Source organism: Pelophylax lessonae (assembly GCF_965119305.1).
Source record: "Pelophylax lessonae genome assembly, chromosome: 4".
Taxonomy (NCBI): domain Eukaryota; kingdom Metazoa; phylum Chordata; class Amphibia; order Anura; family Ranidae; genus Pelophylax; species Pelophylax lessonae.
The window spans coordinates 528,404,210-528,429,116 of record NC_138771.1 but is presented as its reverse complement, the minus strand read 5'-3'; the positions used below and the strand labels follow the sequence as shown (position 1 = coordinate 528,429,116).

The 24,907-nt window shown below is 40.9% G+C and overlaps 1 protein-coding gene across 1 annotated transcript in view; it reads right to left on the bottom strand.

The window, feature by feature from the left end:
• Positions 1–24,907, bottom strand: part of EFCAB6 (EF-hand calcium binding domain 6) — a gene marked incomplete at its 5' end in the record, with an annotated part of 240,295 nt that overhangs the window by 118,251 nt on the left and 97,137 nt on the right. Inside the window, 4 exons of the mRNA XM_082254131.1 lie at positions 2,008–2,079; positions 4,008–4,178; positions 8,661–8,781; positions 9,490–9,600. Coding sequence (XP_082110257.1) covers positions 2,008–2,079; positions 4,008–4,178; positions 8,661–8,781; positions 9,490–9,600 — 475 coding nt within the window. The remainder of the gene's footprint in view (positions 1–2,007; positions 2,080–4,007; positions 4,179–8,660; positions 8,782–9,489; positions 9,601–24,907) is intronic.

Below are 24,907 nucleotides of genomic sequence, written 5' to 3'. Positions count from 1 at the left end.
CAAAGAGGAAGTGACGGCGCGGGCCGCGGCCGCAGAGGGAGGAAGTGGAAGGAAGGTGAGTATAATTTTCTTCAATAACAAAGTGAGTAAACAAAACAAAAAAAATTGTAACTATCCATTTATTTTTCAGGTGACAAAAAGCAAGCGGATGGCCCAAAATCGACTATGTCGATTTTGTGGCCGGAACTCCGCTTTAATTGAACAAGCTAAAGTTAGATGCTGATTGGCCTCCATACACAGCTGCACTAGTTTTTGCACTCTCCAGTTTTAGTAAATCAACCCCAATATGACCAACAGCAGCAGTATACAAAGACTAATCCAGTCAATGGTTTTAGGATTTAAATTTCCCCAAACAAACATCATACTGTGTACTCAGCATATCTGATGCTATCTGCGTTGTGACAGGTTCTATGTAAATCCCCCACTAAGCATTATCTTTATCTAGAATGGCCGTTTAACACACACACAATGCAGTTTCTAAAAAAGTATAAACCTTTTTATGCATAAAAGACTTAGATGATGATTTATAACAGAGAAGATACCCTGAGTACTCTGCACTGCACTGGCACTTAAAGTAGATGTAAATCTGATTCATGAAATTTCAACTAGGCACATACAGATATATCTGCAGTGTTTTCTTATCTCTCTCTAAAGCACTAAGGGCCGGTTCACACTGGTGCGATGCCAGACATCGCATGTGATTCGCAACGCATTGCTGTGCAGATCACATGCGATGTCTGTGCGATGCAAATTCAGCCATACAAACTGTATGGCTGAATTTGCATTGCATTCGGGCCAAACTCATGCAGCACCCTTTTTTTTGCCCGCACAAGAATTCCTGTCCGATTTCACAGTTCGCACTGCGTTCTGCGAGCTGATTTGGGGGTATGATTAATTTTTTTACTGACACCCACAGTGATTCACAGAGCCACAGTGTGAACTGCCTGCGATTCTGATGCGGTGCAGAATCTGCAGCTAATTCGCTCCGCATCCAGTATGAACTGGTCCTTAGTCCCGTAGCTTTCTCCTGCTCCGTTCTTCTGTTATCAGCATGATAATGTCTGACAAGTTCTCCCTCAGCTGAGATAAAACCAGGCTGAATTTTGTGTCAGGAGGGTTCTATAAATAGATTAGCAGATAGATGGTCCATTCATAGAATATTCCTTCCTTCCTCTGCCTATGTGGAAGGGTTGTGTGCCTTTCCTCCAATCAGCTGTCACACAGTGTAAGGCTTCACTACACTCCCAGTGCTAAACAGGAAGAGAAAATCTCTAACAGGATGTGCACTTTATAAAGAATATATAAAGCTGAAGACAGCAGATATGCATGTAAAACTTATGTAGGGAGATTTGTTTCATCTCTGTGTATCATCTGATGCTGTTCACTTCACTGGGTATATGTGAGGGTTTACATCCACTTTAACGTTTAATTGTCAGCCTGTCGTGTGATTTTTTCAGGTGGCCATTAGCCTGCCTATTAGGTCCACCAGCTTGGCAGCCGAAAGGCCAACTGAAAACGTTGCTGCTAATTGTGAGGCACTGTCTAATTGTTTAGCACTGTCAGCTTGCAAGAGGAAGTGTTCTCTAAGTAAAAAAATGTTAGCAACAGATTCACAAAAAAAAAAATTAGCTTAAAAAAATGTATTCAGTGAGATGTGATACCATACAAACAGTAATTAAAAAACAGATTTACATAACCTTTAACTCCTTAATGCTGCCTCCCTTCAATGCCCAAGTAAATCATGTGACTCTTCTAATTGTCTCTCATAGAGGTCATGTGCTTGGTCTTGCTGGTTCCCAATCAGAAGTTGTGACCAAGAGCTGTCGACAGCTTGGTCACTGTGTTGGGGAACACAGTGAGCATGCTCTCAGCATGCAACCTCAGGCTGCTGTGGATGCACTTGTGTGGCAGCTGGGCATTAAAGGCCACTTCTCTTGTTGCCACATATACGTGGTTAGCAAGAAAAATGCACGAGTAGAAGGGGACATGTGACCAGGAAGCTCTTACCGTCTCCAAAGACAATGCTACTGATGTATCCTTTACGGGTTGCTTGGTATTATTTAACCACTTGTGACCTGTCTAGTTAAAAAAAAAGAAAACATTTTGGGCAAAGCGGTTTTAAAATATGCTTGTAAAATATTCAAATCATACTAAAATAACATGAAACTTCAAAACAGATGAATTCAGAGCTGTGGTTTATATAGTGTAAGTTTTCCAATGTGTTGCCCACAAACTAGCATAATTGCCAGTGTGTTGTCTAAATATTGCCAATATTGCCAAGGTGTTCCCCATGAACTGCAAATATATTACCCACATTTGGTACAAATATATTATCAAAATTGCCAGTGTCTGAATATAGCTGTGATTGCTATTGTTTTGCTCACATTTGATACCCATGTATTATCAGGATTACCACTGTGTTGCTCAAATACAGTCATGTCTACCAGTGTGTTAAATGCATACTGCAATATATGTCTGTGAATACCCACAGCCTATGGCATGGTAATGTGTGAGTGTGTGACCAAATTCCTAGCTAGATAATAAGTGTTACAGGCCAGGGAGCCACATCCGTAATTTACATCAAATTTTTACATTCACAATAAAAATGTCGGACTTTTATAGTACCGTAAAAAAAGTTTGTTTTGGTAATCATACGACTACAATTCTGACCTGTAGAGTCCTGATACTCTCAAACCACACCCCTAAAAAAATATATTCTGGCTCTACCCCTATCACAGCTCATGATGACCAACTCACAGGGTTCCAAAACTTTCCAGGTATGATGTGTCAGAATGTACTAGTCATGCCACTGAAATAGAATGAGAATAATATGCTAGTAACTAATAATTACCAGCTCAGTTCTCATCAGACATTATGTTGTCCTTTCCCTCTTCCAAAAGGTGTGAAAGGCCTCCACGCAATATTTTGGTATGGGGCCCCTACAGATCATATACTGGTCCTTGCAATCTGCTAGAAAACATACTGTATATGAAAACATCTATTGCTTCACTATGTAGTGAATCCCCATCCCTGAAAGACTACGTGCATGCTAATGTCCAACTCCAGGCTCCGTTTCCTACCATCCCTGGAGCCTGTGCCAGCTGTTTTTTTTTTTTTTTTTTTACTTAACTTGTCTGTCCTTAGTTTTTCAGGTTGAGTAACATGCTGGTGAAAGTGAGGTACTGCATAGGGACAGTTCCAAATAGTAGGTGAGTACTGCAGTCTGAGTTGTCTTTTTAGGGGACCAGGAGGAACATTTAAAAAATGATTGACATTGGCCCTTTAGATGTTCCCCACTTAGCTGGCTGTATACTTATTACTGGTGAGTAATTCACTGAATGAAGGAAGGATGAAGGTGACAGCCTTGTAGCACGCACCTCCAAAAACACGCCAGCAGCACCTATGATTCTCTCTGTTCCCATTTAAAATAAATACTTAGAAGCTTGATGTTTTCTGCTGTCTGTAGAGCTGAGCCTGTGTTTAAAAAGAGTCAGCACTTGAAGGGTTAATTTACTTTTTGGCTACATTTGCTTCTTAAAAATTCATGCTTCCAATAAAGTTTTGTCTGCCTGTGGAACGTGCTACTTACAACTTCATAGTCAGGCGCTGCTACATACTGCGAGCCCTCATTAGGATTGTCTATATTCATCCTCGTCTGGCAGCCATGTGCTCGCTGTGCAAATTCTTCTTTGTTCCTTGATTTATAACCCAACTAAACTACAACGAAGCCCAGATTCACATACTTTTTATCTGAAATATCTAAAAATGGATCATCATTTCTAAACATTTGGTATTTTTTGGTCATTCTGACTACAGGAGCTTCCCAAGCAGTACCCTTCCCATGTCGCCTAATGCAGTGTTAATGTATTTTGCTCATTAGATGGGTGACGGCAATGCTTTGGGAATCATTCTTTTCTATCGCTATGCGACTTCCAGGTCTCCTAGCTCAGAACAAACCAGACAGAGAGAAGAATAAAAACAGCTTTCAGCTGCTAATGGGCACGTACAACAGATTCCTTTTCTTCAAACAGGTCCAGGAACTGGTGGTAGCTGATGAATCCGGTGTGTTCTGGGTCCAGGATGATCATTAACTCCTTGAACTGCTCGTCTGTAATGCGGAACATCATGCAGTCAACGAGACGGCGTAGCTCCTTCCTGCTCACTTTGCCTTTGCGTCCCTGAGACCCGTAGAGAAAAACAAGTTATCACTCTAAAACACCCTAGAAGGGTCTGTCCAATTAGTGTAGATGTAATTTAAACAGCTAAAATCTCATATAAGCTTTAAATGTCATTTTTAATACGTTTAAATCTGCGGCTTTAATTAAAATGATATCTGGTGTTCCTGCCAAGGTCCTTGTTCAGGTCTACAACAGGGTGACAATGCTCTGTTGCTGTCTCTGAATTGCTGTCAGACTTTTTTTTTTTTTTTTGATAATCACTTTTTATTAAAGTTTTATAAAACAGAAATATAAAAAAAAGATTAAAAAAAAAAACAAAACAAAGGAGAGTATTGCAAGAAACGTCCTTATAAAATACAGCAATATAGATTAACCATCTGTCAGATAAGCCAAATGACATAAGGGTTGATTTACTTAAGGCAAATAAACTGTGCACTTTGCAAAGTGCAGTTGCACTCTGCAAAAGCAGTTGCTCCAGAGCTTAGTAAATGAGCAGAAGGTCTGCTGACTTCCATCAGCAAATCATGTGCAAGGAAAAATGCTGTTTTTTTTTTTTTTGTTTGTTTGTTTTCTTCCTTGCACTTGATTGGGTATTCTTTGCAAATTGAAGTTTTACCACATTTACTAAGCTCAGGATCAACTGCTCTTGCAAAGTGCAACTGCACTTTGCAAATTACACAGTCTATTTGCCTCTAGTAAATCAACCCCAATGTCTACACAAAGGACATGCTTTGTAGAGGTTGTGCTGCAATAGACAGGTTTCACTCCTCAAATATCAATAAAAGAGGACAAAGACCAAGAACGAGTAGCTTAAGGACATCAGCTACTGTGTAAAAATACATGCAATACTAAATAGCCCCTATAGGGAAAAAATGGGAAACAGAAACAAAAGAAATGGAAAAAAAAAAAATGGTATACCAGAGCATCCAGAAAGAGAGAGGGAGCTGTAGATTAAAAGTTGTCAGCTATGCTGTTTGCTCTACCTCAGATGGTTTGTTTGTGGACATGTTGGGCGGTTTGCCGGAGCTTTGATGGCCTTCCCTTTTTCTTGAGCCACGGGGATCGATTGAGAGCCACCTGTGTTTCCTGAGGGGACCCGGGCTGCTACTGCGCTCCCCCCCTCCTGCCCATCTTGGGTGGAGGGTCGGGTCCGGGGGGTCCCTGGTTGTGGGGCCACTTTGGGGGAGCTCTGATGGAGGCTGATGGCCCCCCTCCCCTGGGGTGGGCTCCGATCTGGGGACCCTTGGCGCCTGTGGCTGTCCATAGTAACTCCTGGTTTATGGCTACCGGCATCCTGCCCTCAGTCCTGTCATGATTTTGTTATGTTACCTGCCTGATTTTTGTATCATGTTATGACCTGCAATACTGTACCCCCTGAGGTGTGGCACTATTTAGCCTCATCCTCATTTCCACTCTTCAGTTTTGGAGTTTTCTTCTTTGTGTTTATTTGTTAAAATAAATAAAGATTCTTAAAAATAAAAAAGTTGTCAGGTCTATTGAGAATATTACAGGGGTGTACAACTTATATTATTAATAATAGTAAAAATATAAAAAAAAAAAAGAAAAGAAAGCGGGATGCTTAGTAACAATACCACTAAAGCTGTTGAAAAGGACATGAGAAATGTGGCCTATGTAGACTCAGGGACACAGAAGAGATAGGGCCAATAAGCTAAGAAGAGAAATACTCGTTCAGCTATCTGGGATCTCGTAAGAATAATACAGCCAACCTGACCAAATATCACAAAATCTAGTTGGCTCCTAACAGTATGTACACAACGTTCCACTTTCACAAAATTATAAACTTCCCTTTTTCAGTCAGCTAACGTAAGGCAAGTAGCCTGCCTCCAATATCTCGGAATCAGGCTCTTGCCTGCATTCAGTCGATGAGGAGTAACTCTCTTCCTTTCTTCTCTTCCTATATAGCTTAACTGAGACAGAGACATCATGGAATTGAATCAGTCATTTGTAGCCTCCATCGGAAGCCTGTGCAACTGAGTGACCAAGCCGAAGTGCAATTGGGAGACAGGAACAGAGCGTTGTCATCCTATAACAGGAAAGGCCTGAACAAAGACCTTCATGGCAGAATCGCCAGGCGCTGCTACTACAGCGATTGCCACTGTCTCCCAGGTCCTGTGCCTACATACCAAACACAGGGGGATACTTGTTTGACATGGACACTGTCCACAGAAAGCCTTGCGTTTTTCTCCCACTGTATTAGGTGAAGATTGTAATGTCACCGCCTCACCACCTCACCTTGTTTGCATTTATTAACAAAAAATGTTTAGAGGGGTCGTCATGAAGCTATTGCAGAGAGTGTAACCCAACTGAAAATGGGAGACGCCCATAAACCCAATGATCAGTGGGCTACTGCACTCGCCACATAGAAGACTCCAAGAAAACATAAAAGGGGGGGGGCAATGTATGGGACTTTAATGGTGTCATACAAAAGATTGGTAAAGACAGATTCATAAAATTTAAAAAGGAATTTTTATTGCATCAAGACAAACATATCTTAAAAGACAGCGAACAGGATAAACAAACCTATTCAGAGAACATAGGATATAATATCACATTGTTGGAACAAGAGGGACATGGAGAAATACGTATTTTATCAGAAGAACCAGAATCTTCGGTAAGTGGGTACAAAGGGTCCATGTCCGTCTTAAGATACTTTACATGTTTCGCGGTGTTTGAACCGCTTCTTCAGAAGTTTATTATGCACAATAGTCAAAAATCTCTGATGTAGGAAAGTAAAACAAACACAAAAGAAAAAAGAAAAACAGCGTCAATGATAAAAAAATTCAATAATACATATTCTATTATACCAGCTCACTGATAGTAACCCATATAACCAGCACCCGTGCACGTATCCCCTGTAACGCCGAAAAGGCATAGTTGGAAATGGTGATGATTGGAGGTGTGCAACCAGCCATATACAGGTCCCTAGGGCGAGTGCGGTGGCCCGAAAAGAAAAAGAACAATAGACTCGGAGTAGAAAAAAGGGGGGTAAAGATAGTGAATGATTTTTCACCTCTGTGACTATCTTTACCCCCCTTTTTTCTACTCCGAGTCTATTGTTCTTTTTCTTTTCGGGCCACCGCACTCGCCCTGGGGACCTGTATATGGCTGGTTGCACACCTCCAATCATCACCATTTCCAACTATGCCTTTTCGGCGTTACAGGGGATACGTGCACGGGTGCTGGTTATATGGGTTACTATCAGTGAGCTGCTATAATAGAATATGTATTATTGAATTTTTTATCATTGACGCTGTTTTTCTTTTTTCTTTTGTGTTTGTTTTACTGTCCTACATCAGAGATTTTTGACTATTGTGCATAATAAACTTCTGAAGAAGCGGTTCAAACACCGCAAAACATGTAAAGTATCTTAAGACGGACATGGACCCTTTGTACCCACTTACCGGAGATTCTGGTTCTTCTGATAAAATATGTATTTCTCCATGTCCCTCTTGTTCCAACAATGTGATATTATATCCTATGTTCTCTGAATAGATTTGTTTATCCTGTTCGCTGTCTTTTAAGATATGTTTGTCTTGATGCAATAAAAAATTCCTTTTTAAATTTTATGAATCTGTCTTTACCAATCTTTTGTATGACACCATTAAAGTCCCATACATTGCCCCTCCCCTTTTATGTTTTCTTGGAGTCTTCTATGTGGCGAGTGCAGTAGCCCACTGATCATTGGGTTTATGGGCGTCTCCCATTTTCAGATATGTTACACTCTCTGCAATAGCTTCATGACGACCCCTCTAAACATTTTTTGTTAATATTTCATTGGGGACGTAGGTGTCTGTTTATATATTGATTGACACATATGGCCATTTAGTAGTTTTTTCTAATATTGTTTGCATTTATGTTTGTTGCAAAAAATGCAAGGCTTTCTGTGAATGCTGCCTGTGCAGAGCAAGTCACCTCCTGTATTCACTATGCAGGGCAAAGGACAGACAGCAGCGATCACTGTACTAGAGGCACCTGCTACAGTGATTTACAGCTTCTACTGGGATCCCACACGTACGACATATGCATACTTTTATTGGTCCAAGCTGGATTAATGTAACTATGCATAAAATGCATACCTGGAATTCAGCTCTTTGCACCTGTTTTATTGTGAGCTCTATGGACCTCTGTGGTGAGAACAGGCTATAGAGGTCATTATTGGAGTGGTTCTTCAGACATAGGTGAAACTTGTGGCAAACCTATGGGAACTGTATGATTCTGGCAAGTCAGCAATAAATAAAACCCCCAAAGAACACTGCCAACCCCTTGTTAAATTAAGCTTCTACAAATTCTATACCTTGTACCTTATACCAAAACCATTGAGTGCACATACACAATTTCTTTCTACAAAATAATAAAATGAGCAAAATGAGCCTAAAGTCATACTATATTCATATTACATAACAAGTGCTGACTATAGAAAAATTACATACAGTAGTAATACCATACAAGAATGAAACTCACCTCATCAAGTATAAGAAAGGCCTGTTTTAGCGAGGGGTAGGCTTCCTGGAAGTGTTGGTGAAGTTTCTGAAGAATGTGATCATTAGAGAATGTTTCATCTCTTATTTTCATAGGACTCACTCTAAGATGTAAAGATGAACATACTCAGTTGTGAAGGGTTATGGCTATACAGTACGGTATATGTAAATGTCAAAAGCCTAATGTTAAAGAAAGTTTGTCACTCCTCCATTTCCTATAGAATCTCTTGAAAGCCCATCACCTTGACCCACTTACTGTATACATTCTTGTCTTCCCTATGCAGCCCATTCCTTTCCTAAGGTGTTCACATTTTTTGCGAATTGGATGCAGGTTTCCCCGCATCCAATTCGCATGTCAGGAGATTGTGTCCGGCTCTCTATGGAGCCTGTTATCATATGTCCGGAGCGGCTCTGGTGCGAATTGCACAGGAGTCCTGTGCGTCTTCTAGTCCATTTCAGATCCAAATTCAGCCTAAAATTCCGACTGAAATTGGACCTAAAACGGTGAACAGGGACACACTGGACCCCTGCTGTGAGCCGCTTCATGTGGCAGTGTGAACCCAGGCTAAGTCATAAAATACCCAATGTGCGGAGGAGCATGTGGCCACCTTTCATCCAGATCCTACCTGCAGCTAAGTTTCTTTATATTTTTTTCAATAATATTCAATTTATTACCTCTATCTGTCATCACTTAATTAAATGTTATATAAAGTTTTAATTATACCTGCCAGTGTTTGTGCGACGATTGCTCTTTGCACATGGTAAAATAAACCCCAAAAACATAAACGTTTATGTAAACCGTGATAAATCACCTGTGATTTGACTTGATCGGCAGAGTCTGGCCATTTTCAATGCTGACAGGTCCCTGAAATTTCTTTAGGAATTGCTCCCAGGAGACTGTGTCTGTGAGATTGAATTTAAACCTGGAAGGAAAGCATCTACATTACACACACTATAAAAATGTTTTGCACCGCTTTTAAACCCATCTGCCCCTTAAGTTTACACTTAATCCCATAAATACATGTTGATCCATCCAGTAAAGTCCACCTATTGCAGCTTCCTATGCTAGTATGACAACGATGCTGCACTGCTCTTGAATTCAGAACAGAGTTGTCACTTTCATGTAGGCTGTGCCTGCTTACACTACAGTGGGATGAGAAAGTGTTACAGGAGACATGGCTAGAAGCATCATCACGGCTAAGTCACAAGCCGGTAGCTTGTCAATCACCACACTAATGTGAAGAAGAATTTGGTTCAGTCAGGTAAGGTAAAGGAGAAGTACCACCGCCAAAGCTTGTGTGGCTTTACTTCTCCTGTGTATCACAGGAGTGCGGTTCTTTCTGCACTCCTATGACCCGTTTTCAGCAGACAGCAGGTTGAAGATCACTGTTGGCTGACATCACAGAGCCGGTGTTCCGTGAAAAAACAATACCCATAAAAATTCCATACCCTCGTCACTTCCAGTGCACCTACGTCAGCACCTACGTCAGTGAACAGCTGAGGAGCTTACTAGTGCGCATGCTCGGAGGGTATAGAATGTTCACGGTAGTGTGTTGTAACGTTACACCGCATCAGCTGTTGCGGCGGTTACATTAAAACATCTCCGCTGCAACATGAATCATCTCCACTCCTACCCCTGTCACTTCCCTGATCTTGGCTACTAAATGTAAAAGCAGATCACGGAGCCGAGATCTGCATGATTTAGATTTCATACACCTGCCACCGCTTTTACATTTAGTAGCCGAGATCAGGGAAGTGACAGGAGTAGGAGCGGAGATGATTCATGTTGCAGCCGAGCTGTTTTAATGTAACAGTTGAGGCCATGTAACGTTACACACACTTCCGTGAGAATTCCATACCCTCCGAGCATGCGCACTAGTGAGCTCCTCAGCTGTTCAATGACATATCCGGAGCTGTGAGCATGCGCACTGCTACGCTGCTCAGTTGTTCCATTACGTTTCTGACAGGAAGTGACGTGGGTATGGAATTTTCACGAGGTATGGTTTTCTAACGTTACACCGGTCCAGGCTGGGGAAAGATTGTGACCATATGGTCGGAATCCACCCAGATGCCTGGACTGGCACCCTGCTCAGCCTCCGAGCTTGATGCTGAGACCCTGAGCTGTCCCCCCCCCCCCCACATCCCCCCAGTGAGCATGGAGGGGGGGCAGTGCAGAGAGCAGTTGACTGACACAGCCACTAGCTCTTTGCTCATGGAGCACTGAGAACTAAACCATTAGCTGTGTTTGATTGCTCGGTTCTCAGCCTTAGAGCTGGTAGGGGACAGATGCAAAATCGTACTGATACTGCATCCACCTAGGTAAGTATTTCTTGAAAAAAATATGGAAAAAAAAAACCCCTCAACATCTTTTTTTAGGAAGCTTCTTTTTTACTTTATCAGGCTTGTGCATCCCATAGTACCTGATTTGGGACTTGTTTAGACTGTCATACAGAAGCCTTTAGATGAACTTAAGGCTCCGTTCACATCTAGATGTTGCAATTTTTACAGGCATTTTTCAGGCATTCCTGGCGTTTTTTTTCTGGAGTTTTTGCAGAGTTTTTGTGCAGGCGTTTTGCTTAAGCTGACAGAATGCTCAGATGTGAACCGTTTGCCATTAAAATGAATGGAATTTGTCTTGTTGGGCATTTTTAGAGCTGAGGCTTAGAGCAGAAAATAGCTCCAAAAACACCTAGATGTGAACAGAGCCTTACTATTTTAATGTATTTTTTTTTTATTTTAAGTATCTTTTGCTTAACCTGTACTCCGTTAAAATTCCTTGCACAAGATACCTGATTTACCCACAAAGCTGTGAAAAGTCAGGACGTAGAAACCAAGTTAAACTAAATCAGATATGGGGCACGGGAGATGTTTTTCTTGTTAATAAAGGCAAAATCTAGCATCAGAGGCTGGAAATCTAAAATGGAGTACAGGTTAGAGTATAGGTTAAAGTACAGGTTCACTTTAAAAATATACACAAATGAACACATCTTCCTGAAGATGCGTTAGATGACCTGATATCCTGATAACTTTTTATGAAAAACTCAAGTGCCAACATCATCTGTAACAAGTATCAAAGTGAAGGGATTTAACAAGAAAATAAAAGCATACACCTATATGTCAAAGGAATGAGAGGTGTGCTCAAACCAGCATACCATCTCAAAAGAAAAGAAATAAGTACAATAGGCAAAAACGATTTGGCAGCAGGAGTTGTGTTGTAGAAGTCCAGGATATTTGTTTTAGAAGAGACATTGTGAATGAAAGACATATCTTTCTAAAGAAAAGGGTGCTAAAAGAGCATTTAAAGTGGATCTAATCTCAAAAAGTTAAGATTTTCTATATTATAGGAAACATCTTAGGTGTACCTAAGCAGTACCTTTTGTCTGGAATTTCTCCTGAAGAATAGCAGTGCACTTTGTGGTAAGTGAATGTGCCAGGCACTCCTATGGCTACATTCTCATAGATACATATCTGCAGTGTGAGAGCAGACTGGTAGTTCCAGGGGATTTGGAGTGAGATTTGGTCATTTTCCTGCTGCGCTGCTTACTGTTCAACTTGCTGGGAGGCTCCTATATGAAGAAGCAAAGCCCTGCCTCTACCAACGTGGCCACCTCCATATAGAGAGACAGTGCAGGACAAGGCATGCCAAGTGAGTTATGGGTAATGACCAGCTATAGGAGACCACAGAAATAACTGGTAACTAGTCCTTAACATTCTGTCTGCTTTTTTAAGCACGGCTTCCAGGGACCAATTCCTCTTAAAAGGCTTGGTAATGTCTAATGAAAAGATGCTCCGGTTAAAGAGAGAACATGAGAGAAGTAGTGGGGATGTGAGAATCAAAATCTCTATTACATTTGTAGCAGAATTCCCAGCATAGGTGCTGGCTGTGGGTCCACCTGGGTTATCGGGTGCAACAAAAGTACCTTTGGACATGTTTCTCCAAGTGTGAGCACTGAGACAAAAACCATCCCAGTATCTTTGGGTTTTTAGGGTTATTTAGGATCTTGGATGGGAGAAGGGATGAGTGGGATACTCCAACAACTGAACTATGCACAATTAGGCAGGGACTCTGGAAAATGCTGCTTGACGCTGGTTAACGCTGGCCGGATGCCTGTTACGCTGACTTGACGCCGGTTAACACTTGCTGGATGCCTATTAACGCTGACTTGACTCTATGACTTTGCCTTTGACTAATGAAGTCCTTTTTAGCTCCCTGAGGTACTCCTTCCTGAGGTAGCTGACTGTACACTTTGATTGTACTGCTAAACACTTCAGGGGCCACGCTGGCGCCCCCTTTCACTCCCCTATCTTCAGGGCTTTGAACACTCTGCACCCCCTTTCACTGCCACAACTACTGGTTAGCTGGCTCCTGGATCCCCTTGACCTTCTGGAGTGGTCCCCTTTCCTAGGCAGACCCCTGGGCAGATCTTGAGTACTCACAATACTAATTTTTCTGAAGAATTCTGCCTAGCAGCTCCACTCGGTCAGCAACACTCTGGATCCCTCTCTGCAGCACAGCTCAACCTCTGGTCCCCTTAGATCGATATTGTTGTTTTTTGGAAATCATTCCCCTTAGGTCGACTGCCTGGACCACCTTCACTCTCTGACAGGAGGAGAGACAGCCGTCACCTCCTCCTGGGACTGATGCTACCGCCAAAAGACACTCTGTCACATGCTCCCCACAGATTTATATCCAATCCCAGGGTGCATTGCGGTAGACCCCGTCCACTGAGACAGTCATAAAACCTGGTATGCCATTGGCTAGGTTTGCTCCACTGACCAACAAGATCCCTCATTGGACATATTGGGGAGACTCCCCAGACTCAATAGACACACCTGGAAACATGTGACAGCTACCTAACAATTCAGGCCCCCAATGTTGTGCTTGCCCTAATCCACAGAATTTGATTGTTTCAATGACTTTTGTTGAATGGACATGTTTTTCTCAATCAGCAGCTCAAGCAGGTCCCACTGTCCGAATACAATGTTCCGACAGGGGAGGAGGCCTCTTTCATTCACCTCCAATTGAAAAAAATAAAAATAAATAACCGTCTATGGCTGGCTTTAGTGCCAGTTCATACATATGCGATGTCAGACACCGCATGTGATTCGCACCGCACTGCTATGCAAAACACATGTGATGTCTGTGCGTTGCAAATTCAGCCATACAGATGGTTGAATTCGCATCGCATTCGGACCAAGGTCGCACAGGACCCTTTTTTTGGTCCACACCAGAATCGAATCGCATGGGTGTTCACACCTATGTGATCCGATTCACGTCCGAATTGACAGTTTGCACTGCAATATGCGAACTGATCTGGGGGTGTTGTTAACTTTGTATTCACACCCCCAGCGATTTGCATATGATAGTGTGAACTGCCTGCGAGCCGAGTGCGATGCAGGAACCCCGCAGTGGATTTGCAAGAATCCTGCATAGCATATGTGTCACATCCAGTTATCAGGACCATGGACAGCTGCTGCTTAGCAGAAACACAGGTACTTGAACTCGCACCAACAATCAGTCACTGGGAAAAACTTTTATAGCTTTAAAATATCATATGGTGCAGAACAGTGGAGGTGAGAAAGTCATGTAAGACTGAGCTTATGTTTTACTTATGGTAACAATAGCAGTTATTCTTATACCAAGTTATTACCAAGTGAAGGGTATTGTGGATACTACAGCACACAGACATTTTAGACAATTGTGCACTTCCACCCCTATGGTAAAAGTTTGGGAAGGCCCTTTCCTTTTGCAGCATGACTGTGCCTCTGTGTACAAAGCCAGCTCCATACAGACATGGTTTGATGAGTTTGGTGTGGTGGAACCTCACTGTTTTACACAAAGCCCTGACCTATTGGACAGCTTTGAGATAAATTAGAATACTGATTCCAAGTCTTCTCGTCTAACATCTGTACCTGATCCCATAAATGCTCTTTTGACTGATATGCCACAAATTCCAACAGACATACTCCAAAATCTTGTGTAGCGCCTTTCTTTCCAACCATGTGGAGTCTGTTATAGCCACAAATGGTGTGGAGGTGCATCTATATTAATGTTTATGGATTTACAATAGGATGACATGCTCATATCAGTTTGATGGCCAGGTGTCTGTAAAAGTACCAAACTTACCTCTGTATACACTATATGGCCAACGTGGACACAAGCCTTTGTCACAAACGAGGTTTGTGAACACAAACCTTTGACTATATAGGGTAAACAGGGGTAATTTTGTACTTTAATGTTTGAAAACATATATTAACTGAATATTCCTTTTAATTGCTGTGTACATCTCAGTGGACAGCATCCTGATAGACAATGCTTTGCAACAGAATAATACATCTGATGGGCCCAAACTGTTTACCAGTTGCATAATGCTTACTCCGAAAGACTTTTCTTGCAAGAAATCCTGAATCCTTGTTTCAATACGCTAACTATTATATTCTTTGCATAATAATCCATTGTGCTTTACTCTGTTGCTTTTGAGAAAACTATAAACTGGATGATTATGAAAACCAGCGGCCATTGTATGAAAACAACGGCAGAAAATTATAATATAGCTTTTCTATGTGCCCATAATACCACTCATTCAGTAGCCACACAATCTGCTCATGACGGGAAACGAGATTGTTTAATCTGTTTCTTTTTTACCCATATAGTGTTCAGAGATATTATATAAAATAAAAACCAGGAAGATTTATGAAGAGTGGAGACCTCATCAACAGATCGCAGCTGTCTTTCTTTAGGTATTTGTCTCAATATGGGTAATTTGCAGTTACATGATCATCTTTAACCCTAGAAAATATAAAAGAAACTATAGATTTTTCCCCATCCCCATATCACATTAACCATTTGAGCTCTGGAAGGTTTTACCCCCTATTCAATTACCAGGCCATTTTTTGCTATTTAGCGCTGCTCTATTTTAAATGCGCTGGCATGCAAAGCTGTAACCAAATTCAATTGTTTGTCATTTTTTCCCCAAACAAATAAAGGTTTTTTTTGTGGCATTTGATCACCACTGGGTTTTTTATTATATAAATGAAAAAAGACCAAAAATTTAAAAAAAAAAAAAATAAAATATATATATATTTTTTTTTTTTTTTTTACTTTCTGCTATAAAACATATCCATAAAAAAATCAAATTTTTTCATAAATTTAGACCAAAACAAATTCTGCTACATGTCCTTGGTAAAAAGATAAAAAAAAATAGGTGTATATTGATTGGTTTGTGTAAAAATTATAGCATCTACAATCTATGGTATATATGCTGGAATTTTTATTTATTTATTTGTTTATAGTAATAATGATGGTGATCAGCTACTTATAGTGGGACTGTGATAAGACAATCTGACACTAAGCCCCCGTTCACATGCAGGCGACGCTACCTCGCACCGCGACCTCCGAGGTCGCGGTGCAAGCAGCGCGCCGCGACCTCGGAGCGGCCGCCACGGACTTCATAGCATTGAAGTCTATGGCGGTCTCCTCCTGGTCGCCCCAGAGAAGCTCCGGACCCTTTTTCTAAGTCGGAGCGACTTGTGTCGCTCCTATTAGAACGGGTCCGCAGCTTCCCTATGGGAGGCGACCTACGGCGACCTGTGAGGCGACCAGGTCGCCTCACAGGTCGCCTTAGTGTGAACGGGGGCTAACTGACACTGGGTGGGAACTAACTGACCTTAACATCACCGGTGACACTAATATAGCAATCAGTGTTAATACTTTACACTGTCACTGTACTAATAACACTGGGAAGGGGTTGACATTTCAGGGTAATCAAGGGGTAAGTGTTAATGTGTGTATTATGCATTGCTTTTTTACTAAAAATCTATTTGTTCCTTCTCCCTGTGTGCCCTGTACCCGGAAGAGGCCAGTGACGTACAGGTAAGTCAATGTGCCTGTAGGACCCGTTATCTGCAGTACAATGTGGGCAGGCGGTTCTAAAGAGGTTAAACCAATTGACTGGGTCAAAGTTTGAGGATACCTGACCCACATACCTACACATGCATGTGGACATCTGTCTAAATGATTGTATTCAGGTGTTTCCACAGAAGGATGGTGGTAATGTTACAGTCTACAAAGACATAATTTATACACTTTGGGGTTGATTTACTAAAGACAAACACACTGTGCACTTTGCAAAGTGCAGTTGCCCTCTGCAAGAGCAGTTTCTCCATAACTTAGTACATGAGCAAAAGCTCTGCTGACTTCCATCATCCAATCATGTGCAAGCAAAAATGCTGTTTTTTTATTTTTTTATTTTCCTTGCATGTAATTGGGTACTTTTTGCAAAGTGAAGCTTTACCTCGTTTACTAAGCTCTGGAGCAACTGCACTTTGCAAAGTGCACAGTCATTTTGCCTTTAGTAAATAAACCTCTTTATGTCCAAATGTTTGTGGATATCTGACCATCACACATAAATGAACATAAATTGAACATCCCATTTTCAAACTATAGGTATTATTAAAAAAGTTCCCCTCACCCCCTTCCTCTTTCTGGCTAGAACCTTTCTCGAGATTTTGTTGTGTGTCTGAGGTACTTTGTGTCCCAAAAGAACATTTGTGAGGTGAGGCAAGGTAAGAAGACCCTGGCATTGCAATTAATCCCAAAGAGTCCAGTTGGGTTGAGGTCAGGGCTCTGTGCACACCACACTAAATTGGTGAACCACATCCTATAGCGGAACTAAATCCTTGAATAGTGACCCTTGAAATGCCTGCGAGCTACCTCGTCCACACCCCTATTCTCTCCCCAGCCTTTTCTGGGTTCAGGGTCTTTGGCCAACTTGGCGGCCAGGCCAGGATGACCTAACTCTCGTGCATTCACGCAGGAGGTCTTTCCTTTCAGCATGGAGGTGTGCCGAGAATGTACACTGAGTTGCACATGCATAGATCAGTGTACATTCTAAAGCATCCTGTGAAGAGGAAAGTATGAAAGCCTTTTTTTGCAGAAGAGACATGTCTTTTTGCCATTAGGTGTACTTTGGCGATGCATGACACTTCTGATTAAATTAGGGTTCAGAGGCTATCCTGACAACTGCTTGACGTCAAACTGCACATTTAGAAGCTGGGAAAAAATGTGAAAATTCAGGCAGTTGAGAGGGCAGCAAATGTTAGGCCCCCTTCACACGGGCCGATCCATTTTCACAGACTCCCCTTGCTGAGCAGGGATCGCTCCATTGATCCCAGCTGAGCAGGCTGATAACAGGTCCATCTCTGTTCACTATGCTGAGACAGACCTGCCAGAGTTCTGCTCTCCTCTATGGGGAGATCGGATAAAAATGGACAGCCTGATTATTTTTATCTGATCCGACCCGCTGGACGGATGGCGAATGTATCGACATCCGTCTGTTTTCAGCGGGATCTTGTCAGATCGGATGCCAGGCAGGTGTTAGCGGACACATGTCCACTGAAATCCGCCTCCCTATAGGGTAGAATGAGTGGCCCGATCAGGTCTGCCTGAAAAACGCACAGGCGGACCTGATTGGTCAGATCATGTGAAAGGGGCCTTCGACTTCACTTGACCTCCACCATGAAGAGTCAGAAAAATCCAAATTAAACATAACTAAGAGGGAAATATAAATCTTTCATAAATCAACCTGTACCTGCAATAATATTTAGTTTATAAGCCCAGTTGTGACTGCCGTATTGGCTGGAAAGACAAAGCAAAGTGAAGTATTGCAGAAAGAAGGAACAAAATGTAATAAAAATAATGAAGAAAAGAAAAAGTGGGCATATGTTAGTGAAGACGGTGACTGTGTTCTTTAAAAAACAATGAGAAAAATGTAAAAGGTTTTTTATATATTCTCTTTTTACATGCTTCAGATCAACAGTCAAGGCGTTAGCGAAAGTTGCTTCAAGCAGAGACACTGCGTAGCGCTATTAACTAAATCATGCCATGTATGACGAGAAGAAAATTAGATGCATGTGTCGACATTTTACTGACATTTTATTATTAAAAAAAATAAAAAATCACCGTAAAATAGAAAATTTAGCATGTGTGAAAGCTCCATGAAAAATCATCAGCCAAAAAAAAAAAAAAAAAAAAAAAGGAATATCTGCTATAGATAAAAAAAAAAAAAAAAAAAAAAATGAAAATGCAAACTGAATAAAACTCAGCTCAGGAGAATGAGAGAACCAATTTCTACACTAATATATTTTGGGCAGAATGTAGCTGTAATCGCAATTTCAGATGATCAACTAAATATAAAATTAGGGAGCGTTTTACCTGGCAGATGGCTTGTAGAATAATGATTATATTTGCGATTCCATGATGTGAGGCATGGTTACATGGGGTAAATAGGGTAACAAAATTTTTTAGAGTTCTGAGCTACCTCCCATCAGCTCTATGGGCTCACCACATTGGTGAAATACATTTAGAAGTCTCCTCCTGTAGTTTTTATGATTTACACACCTGCCACACTGTACAGACAGAAGAGAGACACTAGCTTCTTGCTCTATATGCCTGCTGATTCAGCCAATCAATATTGGGATAACGTTATTTTACTGCCCAGTATGCAGGCATGTTAAATAGAAATTTACTAATGTCGATTTATATCCTCAATTGATCACATTAAGTTTTGATAAAACACAAAACAATTGTCATGTTTTCTTTTATTCATCTTTGTTGCTTCCCAGCACTGTTAATTTCCTCCAGATGTTTTGCAGCCACCTCCTCCACATGCACTTACTCACTCTATTAACAGCTGCACATCATTGCTTTTAACCAGCATCCTGATGGTGACAGCAATGGACAATACATGTGCGTCAAAACGCTTCTCCTCTAATCGCATTGTATGCCCTCGAGTCCTCATGCAATCCTTGCGACTGAATAGCTTTTTTTCTATGCTGAGATCACCATTGAGGTATTTATAAATTGCTATCATGTCCCCTCTCAGGCGTCTCTTCTCCAGGGAGAATAAATCAAGCGATTGTAAACGCTCTTCATAATTAAGGTCCTCCAAATCCCTAATTAGTTTAGTTGCCCTTCTCTGGACTCTCTCCAGCTCCAACACATCCCTCCTGAGGACTGGCGACCAGAACTGGACAGAATACTCCAGATGTGGTCGGACCAGAGTTTTTTAAAGTGGTAGGATTATAGTTTTATCTTTGGAATACATCCCTTTCTTTATGCATGCTAATATTCTGCTGGCTTTGGCAGCTGCCGCTTGACATTGCATGCTATTGCTTAGTCTCTCCTCTACCAAGACTCCCAGATCTTTCTCCATTTTTTATTCCCCCAAAGGTTCCCCCCCTAAAGTGTATTGCGCTTTTATGTTTTTAGTCCCCAAGTACAAAACCTTACACTTCTCCACATTAAACCTCATTTGCCATGTCGTTGCCCACTCTGTTATTTTGTTCAGGTCATTCTGTAGGATATCTGCCTCATGCCGTGCAGTTATTGCCCTGGCCAATTTTGTGTCATCTGCAAAACTGAAAACTGAAACCAACCTAATCGCTCTCTTCGTTCCTCTCAAAACCTCCTGCTCTCTGGCTCCCTCGTCACCTCCTCCCATGCTCGCCTCCAGGACTTTTCCAGAGCCTCTTCAATCCTATGGAACTCCTTACCCTTATCTGTCCGATTATCTCCTACTCTGTTAGCTTTTAGGCGATCTCTGAAAACTCCTTTTCAGAGAAGCATTTCCTACCCACACCTAACAAATATACCTCCATTTTCTCCATCAGTCCATAACCCACGGTTATTGCCTTTTGTTTCACTTGACCCTCCCTTCTAGATTGTAAGCTCTAACGAGCAGGGCCCTCTAGTTCCTCCTGTTTTGAATTGTATTGTAACTGTATTGTCTTCCCTCACATTGTAAAGTGCTGCGCAAACTGTTGGCGCTATATAAATCCTGTATAATAATAATAATATAGAACTACTGATCCCGTCCTCAATGCTGTTTATGAATAAATTGAACAGTGACTCTCCTTAACGGGAGGCACAGATGGCAATACAAACTAACTTAGATCTACTTTAACAACCCAATGCAGATGACACTGATTAACATTAAATGTAAATAAAGGAATAAGGGTGATTTTCACCATAGCAAGCGAATGCCAAATGTCCACTCAGCTGTAAGAGAAGAGTGGGTCACCTTACGGAATAACGGGGAAATGCTTGGCTTCATTGAGTGGCAAATGTTACAAAGTCAATCTTATACCATTAACAGTTTTATAATTATAGTAAATATTAAGGCGGAATTCTAAAATCAAATTGTTGGCAAACTCTGTGCACCTTTTTGCAACAGGAGACTACATTTAGTAATAAATAACCTGCAACTGTATAGCAAATTTTCAGTATATCTGCCATTCATTGCATTCTATATGTGACTTGTAGGCTCTATTATATACTTCATATATATATTTATATACCTCATATACTTCATATACCTCAACTTCTTCCCCTCACCGAAGGGGAAAGTGATTAAACACATTGAGACTGATTAATTTATTATAATACAGGAACTAAACACAGCTCCTAATCCAGGTATTACTCTGGCTGGGAGTAAGATATTTTAATTATGTTTTTAATAATGTGTAAATTAACTAATTTGAGTCTAGATTTATTTGCTCCTGTGTTTTCATCATGACTATATGCTCTAGGCTTAATAGAGGTTATTTCTGGGAATGATTCCACAGCCACATATACCTGATAATGATAATAAAACACCAATCACTCCCCTTCTCTATCTCCATAACACTTTCTTTGTGCTTCATAAACACACAAAAATTTTACAATTCTATATCTTTATTGAAAAGTATTTATGGAGCTGGCTTTTTGCATAGGGACACAATCATCTTGGAACAGAAAATGGCGTTCTCCAAACTATTACCACAAGGCTGTAAATGCAGAATTGTCTAAAATGTCTTTGAATGCTGAAACATGTAGCTAAACTAAAAAATTAGAAATGTTTTTTCAGGCTTTTTTTCTTTATATTCACCTGGTGATCCTGCAAATAACATACATTGGGCTGTATCACACTAGAGGTTGGGGGGATGGGGGTGTGCAGTAAAAACTGGTGGCCATGCTATGGTTTTACCGTCCCCTGGAATTCTAGCATTACAGCTTGACAGGGCTGTACACCGTGGTCACAAAGCTTTGCTTCGCAGGTGCGCCAATTTTAACTTGCACTCTGCCTGTCAAACTCACCTTTTGAGATAATTGGACTGCACCGCAACTTCAAGCCAGGTGCTTGGCCTGCAGTTGCGGAGCAGTCCCACCATGTAAAATTGCTGTTCAGAATTTTAAAAAAAAAACAGGCATCAGGAGGCAGAAAGAGGTGCCTTCTGAATGCCTGACAGCTGCCACCACAGATCACTTTTCAGAAGGCATTCAGCATTACCACCAGTATGATAGAGCAGTCCCTGTTCTTGGGTAACTATATTTTTTCTACACTACGGATTTAGTCATGGTTATTACAGTGGCTGGACTTCTATTTATACTTCTACTTTCAGGATGACAGCTTTTGTTCTTCTCCATTAAAGTGGATGTAAAGCCTATTCATGAATTCTGACCTAGGCACATATATCTATAGTGTTTACCTATCTCTCTCCAAAGCCATAAGTCCTGTGTCTTTCTGCTGCTCTGTTCCTCGGCTATCAGCATGATAACTTCTGACAAGTTCTCTGATACAGGAGATAAAAGCAGGTGGTCGGGGAAGGGACTTAGAGACCGATTAGCAGAGAGCATGTCTATTCACAGCACAGCTCTGCAAGTTTATTCATTCCTCTGCCCATGTGGAAAGGGAGGGGGGGTGTCTTTCCTCCAATCAACTCTTACAAAGTGTATGCCAAGACTCTACACCCAGTGCTGGAATAGGAAGAAGAAATTGTAACACAATGTGCATTTTCTAAAGAATATGGAAAGCTGAAGACAGCAGATACACATGTATAACTTATGTAAGGAGATTTGTTTCATCTCTGTGTATCATCTGAGGCTGTTCATTTCACTGGGTATATGCAAGGGTTTAATTCCACTATAAATGGTGGATGTGGGATTAATAGATTACACAATAAAGATCAGGATTTTTATTTTCTTTCCAGCTCAGTGGAATCGACAAGGATAAAGAATTTCTGGTAGGATCAACAAGTATTTTCTGTGTATACTGAAAATGTTCCTAAAAAGTGAAAAATAATGTGACCACCATAATTAAAATATCTAAGGACTGGTAAGCTGCAAAATATTACATTTTTGGGGGTTTTAGCTACGTTTTAAGTTATCCTTCACTGGAAACATCAGATCGCAGACATTAGAAAGGTCTGCTTTTGGTCTCATTATGATAGGTGTTACACTTAGGTGTCCACCAACATTTGGTCTCGCAGTGTAAATACCATTCTGGGATTTGACAGGAACCAATAATATAATACGATTTTTCAGCTTTAACATGTACCAATTTGGATATAAAATCACAAGCCACCCACATATTGAATATTTGTAGACTTATCCCAGCAGAGGGGCCTACCAGGACAAAGACATTTATCCAGCAAAGCAAAGTTTAGCAGACTCCCATACATTATTATAAGCGGGCCTGTTCAGTTGCTGTAAATGCTTTATTATCCTAAAAATACAATTGTGCAGTCTCTGCAATGGCTGGTAATTCTGCATAAAATTCTCATTATGAGCGTACTGTTCATCTCTGAAATGCTGATCCTATTTTGGGAAGCATTGTGTTACTGGAAATAAATGAATGTAGGTTAGTGAATCTGGAACACCTTCAGAAATCCGCCTTACTTTTTAGTATCCTGACTTAACATATTTTAGTAAAAAATACATAAAATACAAGTACTCCATTCCGGTCCTTCCAAGAAGAGTGATTGGATGGCAGAACAGCTCTCAAGGCCAAGGCTTAGTTAACTAATGAGGATGGATATGACAGGTTAAAGGCAAAGTTCACCTGAAACGAATATTTCTGTTTTTCAAAGTAGGTAGGTTACACCCTCCTTAGCATGATGAAATGTTTAACCGGTTCTGGATCGGAAAGGATTTATGGCGTTGGCCTTAATGACCAGGCCATTTTTTGCGTTTCAGGACTGCGTTACTTTACCGGAAAATTGCGCGGTCGTGCAACACTGTACTGAAATAAAATTGATGTCTTTTTTTCCCACAAATAGAGCTTTCTTTTGGTGGTATTTGATCACCTGTGCGATTTTTATTTCTTGCACTATAAACAAAAAAATAGCGACAACTATAAAAAAATATATATATTTTTCACATTCTGCTATATAACATTTCCAAAAAAAAAAAAAAAGGAAAAATCAAAATATTTCATCTTTTTAGGCCAATTTGTAATTGGCTACATATTTTTGGTAAAAAAAAAAAAATGGCAATAAGCGTATTTTGATTGGTTTGCGCAAAAGTTATTGCGTCTACAAACTAGGGGAAAGATTTATGTCATTTTTTACATTAAATTTTTTTTTTACTAGCAAAGGCGGCAATCTGTGATTTTTAGCGGGACTGCGACATTGCGGCCAACAGATCAAACCCCTAACTGACATTTTTGACACTTTTGGGGAGACCAGTGACATTACTACAGTAATCAGTGCTAAAAAATATGCACTGTTACTGTAATAATGACATTGGCAGGTGGGGTGATCAAAGGGTTAAGAGTGAGCCTAGGGGAGTGTTTACTAACTGTGTGGGGGGTGGGTTTGTGAAATGATCATAGAGACCTGTGATCCTATATAGAAGGATCACAGGCGCTCTGTGACTATTTCAGAGAGAAGATCGGTTAGCTGTGTTTACAACAGCTGACCGTTCTTCTCTCTCAGCGGGGAGGGATCGCGACTGCCCGGCGGCAATCGCGGTCGCCGGTCCCATGCATTGGCATCCCCACTGCCTAGTGGGGGCGGGAGTTGCCCATTGTAAGGGTTTCCCGCTCTGTCTAGAGAACCTATGACATAAGAAACCAGGAGCTGACTCAGCTTAATAGACTCCATTATTAATTAAAATAAGATTTTTGGTTGGATTGACATAATAAAGATCAAAATGACAGTAAACATGTCCCCACATCCCTGCTCAACACTAGATACAGCACTAATGATGGCTCTAAAGGGGTTGAAAAGTCCACTTGCTGTAAACTAGCGGTGATACCTTTGTACTGTATTGTTTTTTTTTTTTTTCATCAAAGCAAAAAAACAGCAAATAGCATTAACGGTGTGATACGGGTCAACTGGTTCAATTTTGATTTTAATAATTGTTTCATAATATTTAATCATAGATAAATGTATTTCTCCACAATGGAGAAA